The sequence below is a fragment of the Erinaceus europaeus genome, chromosome 3 (assembly GCF_950295315.1).
Source record: "Erinaceus europaeus chromosome 3, mEriEur2.1, whole genome shotgun sequence".
In the NCBI taxonomy this organism is placed as follows: Eukaryota; Metazoa; Chordata; class Mammalia; order Eulipotyphla; family Erinaceidae; genus Erinaceus; species Erinaceus europaeus.
This window is the reverse complement of record NC_080164.1, coordinates 146,227,860-146,237,933: the sequence shown is the minus strand read 5'-3', so window position 1 is coordinate 146,237,933 and position 10,074 is coordinate 146,227,860. Positions and strand designations below refer to the sequence as shown.

Genomic DNA, 10,074 nt, shown 5'->3' with positions numbered 1-10,074 from the left:
TCCTACCGGGTGGCACTCAAGGTTCTGTCCTAACTAGCTAGCTTATGAAATAATTTAATAAGTACATGTGGAGCAACTGGGAGGTGTGCTTTGTTCATAGCATGTGTATGTGCTTTTCATGCTAAAGTTAAATTTTAATTCATTATTACTTATAAGCTCAATAAATTTTCTTCCCCAGTCCAAATTCTTCATCTTTCCAGATCTACTCTAATTTTATGACCTAAAGACCTTTGTTTACTTTTAGCCCCCTCCCTTTTTTAGAAAAATCCCAGTAAATATTTAGAGTAAATGAATGAATATATGTAGTATGTTCAGTCTGACAGAATACCAGCACTATCCTGTATTGCTATTGTTTCACTTTGTGTCTGATGTTTTAAACTCCACTTAACAGTGTAATCTGTTATATATATATATATATATATATATATATCCACAGAATCATCTATAATATCTAATATATATATATTTATCCTACCCCATGCTTCATATTTTTAATAGTTTGCAATTATACTGGATTATTTTCTGTTTAAATGAATGAATGCATGGAGTGAAATTCACCTTGTAAAATTCACCTTGTAACATTTATTTATTACAATGCTAAGGAATGAACCCAGGATCTTGAACATATATGATAAACACTGACCTGTACTTTTCAGCTTGATTGTGTGTGTGTGTGTGTGTGTGTGTGTGTGTGTGTGTGTGTGTTTGAGAGACATAGGAGAGAGGGAAAGAGGTGACACAGTACTGTGCCACTGTTCATGGAACTCCTCTGGCACTGACCAAGGTGTTCCCGACATGTAATTTGTAATCACTGATTTCATACAAGGTCAATTCTTCCATAATTTGAAGGGCATCTAAATTCAGGTACACATGACTATTCAGAATAGCAAAGAAGCCCTAGAGCATGGAAAAGTGATTTATTTTTATAGTGTACCTAATATGCGATGTCAGATCAAATTCAGTTGTGCAGTCAGAAAGATATGTTTCTATACCCAAAATTGAGATTATTATATATGCAATTATATAGCATACTACTATATCAATATCAGCAATAAAGAAAAGTTATTATCTATAGGCACATTACTTCATAATACTGAAAAGTAGTTATAAAGGACTTATTTCGGAATTGGGCGATAGCACAGCGGGTTAAGCGCAGGTGGCACAAAGCGCAAGGACCAGAGTAAGGATCCCGGTTAGAGCTCCTGGCTCCCCACCTGCAGGGGCGTCGCTTCACAGGCAGTGAAGCAGGTCTGCAGGTGTCTATCTTTCTCTCCCCCTCTGTATCTTTCCCTCCTCTCTCCATTTCTCTCTGTCCTAACAATGACGACATCAATAACTAGAACAACAATAAAAAAACAAGGGCAACAAAAGGGAAAATAAATAAATATAAAGAAAAAAAAGGACTTGTTTGTGGGTTGGGCAGTAGCGCAGTGGGTTAAGTGCGCATGGCACGAAGCACAAGGACCAGCATAAGGATCCCGGTTGGAGTCCCTCCACTGCAAGGGGGTCACTTCAGAAGTGGTGAGGCAGGTCTTCAGGTGTCTGTCTTCCTCTCCCTCCCCCTCTCTTGACTTCTCTCTGTCCTACCCAACAACAACAACATTAATAACAACAATTATAATAACCACAATTATAAAACAAGGGCAACAAAAGGGTGGGGGAAGCCTCCAGGTGCAGGCACCGAGCCCCAGCAATAACCCTGGAGGTAAAAAATTAATTACTTAATTAATTTTAAAAAAGGACTTATTTTTAACCAGGCATAAGTTAAAGATTTTTGTTGACCTCGTTCTAAGTTGAAGAGATTTATATTTTTGACTAATAGGATTCAAACCAGTAACGATAATCTTACGTCTTAAAGTGGAAGGTATTAGTTTGTAAAGAAAAGTCATATACATACATACATGTATGAGGCCAGGGAGCCCTGAGAAATCAGAGAAAATCAGAAACAATGCAGTAAAATCTACATCTTTAAGTGGACTTACTCAAACTGAAGTATGAGGAAGTAATTAGAAATACTGGGTGTGTGTGTGTCTGAGAGAGAAGGCAGCAGAGGAAAGAAAAAAAAGTAGAAAGGAAAGATTCATTCATAAAAGAGAGAACCTAAAATAATTTGGGGAAAAAGCTGTTTTTTTTTTTTTTTATAAGCCCTACACAGAACACAATGGCAACACTGTTTCTAAGGCTTACCTTAAAATCCTTGAATAGTTCTGAATAGTTCTCTATCTGGATCAAGCCAGGTGGGGATTTTAAACTTGACTGAGCCTTTGAGGCTCCACCCACCCACAAACCTGCCCTCCAGAAAACCTTGACCCTTTCATTTCCTTTTGCTTTGGTGATGAGTACATGCATATTTCTCTGGAACACTGGAGAGAGGTCTTCTGCGATGCACAGAAGCTACAACTATCCAAGCCGGGGCTACATTCTTTCTTTCTTTTTTTTAAATTGGGGGTGGGGTAGGTTGATGGTTTACAGTAAATACAGTTATTGGTACATGTGTAAAATTTCTCAGTTTCCTGCAAAACACTCCCCCTCCCCAGCCTAGGTCCTTCTCCACCATCATGCAGCAGGGCCTGAAAGCCCTCCTCTCCTCCCCACCCCACCCCAGGTCCAGGAGTCCTTCACTTTGGCGCGATAAACCAAACCCAGTCCAAGTTCTGCATTGCGTTTTCTTTTCTGATCTTACGAGTGAGATCATCCCATATTCATCCTTCTCTTTCTGGCTTCACACTTTGAGCTCTAGAACTCCAGAGATTATACAATTCCTGATGTCCTATTCTCAAGCTGTTATTTAAAATCCATCATGCTTATATGATTAAGAAGCCTGTGGACATTTAACCATTAAAAAATTAACAGCAGGAACTGGGAGAAGGCTAATCTGAGAAGAGTGTGCATCTTTGAGTACACTGTGGGTTTGAGCATTCTGTGGAACATTGTGGCACCAGGGGAAACTCCACAAATGGTGGAGCAGTACTGTGGTCTCCCTCTGAAATAAACAGGATGAAAAACATTGGCCCAGGAGTGGAAGAATTGCACTCGTATATGACCCTGGCACAGCCAAAGGAAAAAAAAAAAAAGATTAACACCAGATAAGCAGACAATTTACAGAATCTTTATTGTAAACAGAAGTCATTCATAGTTACTACAAACTGAATTAACTGAAACTCAAGTTAGCAGTCTGAGACAGATTTATAGCTTTATTTTTTATATGGCATAATTTATCATATTTCTCTTAACATTCACAACCAAGATCATTAAAATTACTGGCATTCCAATGATCTGTCTTTTGGACAAGGTTAGTGTTTAGCACCACAACGTCTCGCCATCAGAAACCAAAAACTTCTTACTCAAAACTAGGCCGGACCTTTCATCGTCAAAATTAGCACAAATTTGTTTTTCAAAGTGAAAAAAGAATACAAATAAGTATATTATTTTTTAAAATTTCATTTTAAATTTATTTATTATTGAACAGAAACAGAGGGAAATTGAGGCGATAGAGGAGAGAGACACAGAGAGACAGCTGAAGTTCTACTTCACCACTTATGAAGCTTTCCCCCTGCAAATAGGGACTGGGGGCTTGAACACAGGTAGTACAGGTACAGCGCACTGTAGTGTGTGCGCTTAACCAGGTATACCGCCACCTGGCCTCTCAATACATATATTCTTAAATACTGCAGACTACTAGAGATGGTCATCGCTGTGCGTTGTTTTGTATTTTGTACCTGCCCATTGGTCTCTAAAACACCACTGTTCCCCTTGTCATTATATTCCTTCTCAAAAGTACTGTAATTTAAACAAGTCTGTATTTAGTTCTCTCCCTGGATCCTGTCTTTGTCATCTGCCGCCTCCCAACCTGCTATTTGTCTTAGTTGTGCAGGGAAAGAACAATAAATAGGAAGAGAAAAAGTTCACATTTCAATTTGTAGCAAAACACCACCTGTGGTGACAATGAGTAGCTGAAACTTTACTGTAAAGCAACATAGATTACAGGTAAATTGGATGGCTGGTTCTTGTTCTGCTTTCCAGTGGAATTTTTAGGTCTGCATGTTAGTGAGAAAGCATGGGGTCCCTGAAAAGTGTTTCAGTGATTTCAATAAAAACATCAAAATCAGTCTTCTGTGTCACAAAACCACTTAATGGGGATGTATCAAAAACAATTATTTCTCAAAGAGGAATAAAATCACACTATCTCATGAATTACATTCAATAAATTACTTTGTAATGCAGTTTTCTGTGGGTTTTGTAAAAATATTTATTTAAAAAGCAACTTTCAGAACAAAATCTGAATGGAGCAGATAAGTAATGAATATAAGATCTAAAAATATACTAATCATCTGAATGAAAATTCCAATGAATTTTTGAGTACTGTTCAGATATTAAATGATACTATATATAGTCAAATGGGTTCTGAATAGCACTATAACTAGTAAGTATCAAGGGATTGTAAATTTTACCCTTATTTTTTCAAAAGTAGCACTCAGTAGTAGGTCAATCCGTTTTCATATACTTTAATGAGTTTTCACAACCTCTAAAGGCATTTGATCTTCCTATAAGAAGAACTGTGACAATACTGAATGCAAATTGGTTTTTGTATTGATTTTCTTATCTAGCCAATTCAATGTAATAATATCTGAATATTATTATACATGGGTGCAAAATGGAGCCTATAATTTATTTCTACTGTCTACTTCATAGTTTATTACTTTGAGGTCTCTGTTCTTGATGTGTATCTTAATTTCAGAGATCCTCATGTCAAATATAGAATACATTAAGAAAAAGCCATCAAGAGCTAGGAGATAGCGCTCCCCTGTCAGAGTTTGTTATGTTCTAGGTTCTAGGTCTGAGCCCTCTTACCACACAAGAGCACTATGGATGGTGGTAAGATGCTGCAGTGTCTCTCCCATCATTCCTACTCTTTCTCCTAGCCTTGACTTAAAAGATAGCACTGAGGGTAGTGATATTGTACATATGCAAGGCCCCATTAAAAAATTAACTGAAGCTGTAATCTTTACAATGTGATAATGATACTAGGAGCTCAGATTAATTATTATTGTTATTTTTTGTCTCTAGGGTTTTGAGGCTCGGTGCCTGCACTACAAATCCACTGCTCCTGGAGACTTTTTCCCTTTTGTGGTTCATCACTATTGTTGTTATTATTATTGTTGTCATTGTTGGATAGGACAGAGAGAAATTGAGAGAGAAGGAGAAGACCGAGAAGGGGAGAGAAAGATAGATACCTGCAGACCTGCTTCACCGCCTGTGAAGTGACCCCTCTGCAGGTCTGCAGGTGGGAAGCCAGGGATTGAACTGGGATCATTATGCCAGTCTTGCGCTTTGCACCATGTGTGCTTAACCTGCTGTGCTACCGCCCGACCCCCAGATTAATTCTTATACTTATTTAAAAAGTGTATTATTTCCTGCATTAGTACCCTCAAGGCTAGTGCTTCCTGCCTCTTCTCAAGGTGTGGCCCCCATTAAAAAGAGTGATGGCACACCAAGGAAAGAACATCAGGCCATTCCTGACTAGTAAGACTCTTTCAGGCTCCTGATCTTCCTACTTTACATTGTGTTGTCCCTGTGTCTCAGGGTACAAATATTTTGGCAATCTTTTCACTAGTTACTAGTTATTCTAGTGTGTTACCGGGAAACTGTGGCAACACACAACTCTGGAAATGGCTCAAGATAGTTAAATACCTGACAGTGATTGGTCATTTCTTCTTTTTTTATACAAGATTTTTCTTTAAAGACTGCACAATTAAAAAATATATTTATTATTGGATAGAGTCAGAGAAATTGAAAAGGGAGGAGGAAATCGGGAGGGGAAGAAACAGAGAGAGGGGTTGGGTGATGGTGCACCTGGTTGAGCAGGTTACAGTGCACAAGGACCCAGGTTCGAGCCCGCAGTCCCCACCTGCAAGTCCAAAGCTCCATGAGTGGTGAAGCAGAGCTGCAGGTATCTCTGTCTCTCTCCCTCTGTATCTCCCCCTTCCCTCTCAATTTCTTGCTATCTCTATCCAATAATTAAATAAAAATAATAAAATTTTTAAAAAAAGAAACAGAGATACCTACAGCCCTACTTCACCACACATGAAGCTTTCCCCTACAGGTGGGGACCAGGGCCTTGAACCCAAGGCCTGGATCCCCAAGATTGAGTTATTTTGATTAGTTTAAACATACCTATCTTATTTGATTCTTAACTGCTTAGATAAGTTTGAAAAAGTCTTTGTTACTCTTTCTAGACTTTTAAATAATTCAAGCTTCAGTATAGATAGTAAAAAAAAAAAAATACAGTATTTGGAAGCAAGTTCATCTAGGTCTGAATTATATCTGAATTCCTATTTCAACTCTGCTACTTCTTATGTGGCATTAGGCAAGTCTCTCAAGTTCTTTCATCATCAGTTTCTTCATGGATAAAAATGTCTAGTCACAGAGTGTGATGAGAAGTAGAGATAACACACAAACAATATCTGGGCCTAGGTGGTGGCACACCTGGTTAAGCACACATACTACACATACAGTATCTACACAATGCCTAGGATGTACAAGATAGTTCAACAAACAGCAGCTAAAAGCATTTAAAAATTAAAGTTGAGATTATGTTTAAATTTTTATCACACTGTGACCATTTAATATTTATCACTAGACATTCTATGACAGTGTACTTTTCCTTGTGCAAAAAGTAAGAATAGTTTATTACCTCACATTATGGGAAGTTCTCAGATTCACTTGCATATGAAAATATCATAAAATATTAATGCAGTAATATCTTTCTTCTTAGAAGCCAAAGACTACATGTAACATTTGCTGATGGTACAGCTTTTATACAACTTAAGTGGGCCCATCACTACTAGTTACCACTGAGTCTGAATATTTGCTTCAGACTTTTCCCTTTATGCCAAGGAATAATGGAACTTTAAAAACACTCCTTTAGTGGTCCAGGAGGTGGTGCAATGGATGGAGCATTGGATTCTCAAGCATGAGGTCTTGAGTTCAGTCCCTGGCAGCACATGTACCAGAGTGATGTCTGGTTCTCTCTCTCTTCCTATCTTTCTCATGAATAAATAAATAAAATAAAAAAAAAAAAACCACTCCTTTATAAAGATTAGTTTTCATTTTATTCACTTTTGACAACTTAAAGAACCATAACTTCAAGATCATTGCAAATTAATATAATGTATTAGCATTTAGACTTTCAAGCGCATTTTAAATATAAAGACTATAATAGGTACACAGTAGTACTCTGTAAGTAAAACAGTTATGAGTTATTACAAAACTCTGTAGAAACATGACTTGCATGCACTCTTAAAAAAGTCAAGCAGGGCTGGGAGATAGCATAACGGTTATGCAAAAGATTTTCATGCCTGAGGCTCAGAAGTCCCAGGAACAAGCCTGACCATAAGCCAGAGCTAAGCAGTGCTCTGGTTAAAAAAAAAAAAAGAAAGAAAGAAAGAAAAGGCCGTACTGATGACCCCTCAGGTTCTTCTAGTGAGTGCTTCCACAGGGATTGTCTGAGACTTGGCAACCCATGTTCTGGCCTTTTACTTGTACTTTGAAGAGAGTCCCATCAGCACACATACAGAGCTTGTAGCGTACCCAGTCACCATTGCCAAACGGGTCTCCATTAGAGGAAGTAGGTAGGCGAGTTGTGCTAACCATCACAGTTCCATTGAGGATGATGCTATTTTCCTGTTAAGAGAGTAATAATGTGATGTATTTACCCCCACAAATGGGGACTGAACAAAGTTAGTATATAGAACTTACTGTAATATTAACAGGGCAATAAGAAAAACGTAAAGTCATGACCAAAATAATAACAAAAGAACAAAAAACATTCTCAAAAATGAACCAGTGACCTTTCAGTAATAATTCATTATGTATGTCAATACACAATTTCTAAATTATTTAAATTACAAATAGTTAAATGTCTAAGTGCAGAATAAAACTGATCTCCAGGAGCTCCCAGATAATTTCATTTGCTAAGTCTTAGAGAGAGTTTTTACAGAGAGCCTGGGAGGTGGTTCAGTAGGTAAAGTGCATGCCTTACCACACCTGGATGTGTCTTCAGCACCACAGGATAACACTAAAAAGAACTCCATGAACGGTGGAGCGGTGCTTTGTTGTTGCTTTCTTTTTCTCTCTCTTACCACCATCCCATTTCCCTCCTCTTTGAAAAAACAGACTTAAAATAATACTGGGCTGGAGAGGTAGTTCAGCAATAACATGTGTTTAAAGAGCCCTGGGTTAATTTCCTGGCACTGCTTTTAGAAAAGTGTTTTTAACAAAGTTAATGATTAGTTTCAGATGGTAGGAAGAAAAGGCGTGCTACAGTCCTAAATTAACCAGTCTTTTACAAACTAAAGGTAAAGATTTGAAATACATTCAAACCAAATTACCTGGAGGTCCTTTTCATTAAGCCAGAAATACTATAGGCCCTTAAAACCTTTTCTTTTTTGGAAGCCCTCCCTTTTCCTTCCCTTTTTCTTTTTGTATTCATTCATTCATTCATTCATTCATTCATTCAATAGATAATTACTTAAATGTCTATTATGGGCTATTTATTATTTGGCATCCTGGGAATAGAGTAGTAAACATACAGGCAAAGTTCAAGTTCAACAAAGGTGAATTTTCAATGGGGTAAGGTGCATACAACAAATACATGAACAGGTTAAAGAAAAAAGAAGAAGTCTATCAAATGGGATAAATGATTTGAGAAAAATAAGTAAGAGTGAGTAGAGAGAGTGCTGAGCAGGTGGGAGTTCTACTTTACACAGCGTGTACAAAAGGGGTGACAGGGAGGAGGAGGATACTCTGGGCAGAGAAACACCACAGATAAAGGCCCCAATGTGAAGATGGACCTGGTGCATTAGGAACAGCTAGAAGGACAGTGTGGTTGAAGCAGAAAGTAAGGGGAGTAACTGGTAGGAAATTAATAAAAGAAATAACTAAGGATCAGTAGTCCAGAAGGTGGTGCAGTGGATAAAGCAGTGGACGCTCAAGCATGAGGTCTTGAGTTCAATCCCTGGCAGCACATGTACCAGAGTGATGTCTGGTTCTTTCTTTCTCTGTGTCTTTTTCATTATAAATAAATGAAATATTTTTAAAAAAGAAAGAACTAAGGATCAGGCACATAACCCTATGGAATGTATTTGGGACTCTGAATTAGTTGGAGGGTTCTGAATATGAAGGTGATGCTATCTTTTATAAAAGGATCACTGTGGCTACTGTATAAGAACTGTCTATAGGATTTAGAAAGAATGTAAGCAGGAAGTCCATGCAGGAGGCTGTTCTAACAGTGTAGGCTGACAATGATGGTGATTTAGCACAGTGGTGAGAAGCTGTCAGACTACACATCTTTTGAAAGAGGAGTCAGAAGGTTTTGCTGAGGGACTGAGGGATATCATTTAAGATAGGTTAGGAGCACTGAGAAAAAAAAAGCATGCTTGGGCAAGGAGGAAGGACATGAAAATTTTAGACATATTGAATTTGAGGTGTCTACTAGATATTGATATGGAGACTGTAAGAAGGCAATTGAAAATGTTTATCTTAGTTCAGAGGTGAGGTTAAAGCAGAATTTCCAACCAGAGAATAATAAGCTTATAAAGAATATTTAAATAGCTAAGAAAAAGTTGGCTATGAAGTAACAGAATGGCTAATTGACTACATAGTGATAACATGTGCAGTAAATTAATTTTCTGTCTTCTTCTTCTTCTTCTTCTTCTTTTTTTTTTAAACCAGAACACTGTTCAGCTCTTATGGTGAGGACTGAACCTGGGACTTTGGAGCCTCAGGCATGAAAGTCTTTGTGCATAACCATTATGCTATCTCCCCTACCCCATAAATACAATTCTTAAGCAATGAATTTTCAAGTTTTGTTCCAATGCTGCCATCTTGTGGTCATTTCACCTCCCATTTTTTTAAAAAAAATTGACACTATTGCTTTGTAGTATTGTAAGATTTTAGGAATATAGCTGCGTGTGTGTGTGTGTGTGTGTGTGTGTGTGTGTCTGTGTGTGTGTGTGTGTGTGTATACACACATATTTACTAATCACTTTCACCACCAAAATTTCTTTTTCAAGA

At 37.7% G+C, this 10,074-nt stretch overlaps 1 protein-coding gene across 2 annotated transcripts in view; it reads right to left on the bottom strand.

The window, feature by feature from the left end:
• Window positions 1-7,089: 7,089 nt before the first annotated feature.
• SGCB (sarcoglycan beta) overlaps window positions 7,090-10,074 on the bottom strand; it is a 26,239-nt gene continuing 23,254 nt past the window's right edge. For both annotated transcript variants that reach the window (XM_007539700.3, XM_060188072.1), the window contains one exon: window positions 7,090-7,683. In XM_007539700.3, the coding sequence (XP_007539762.1) occupies window positions 7,480-7,683 (204 nt within the window). In that variant the 3' untranslated portion in view covers window positions 7,090-7,479. The remainder of the gene's footprint in view (window positions 7,684-10,074) is intronic.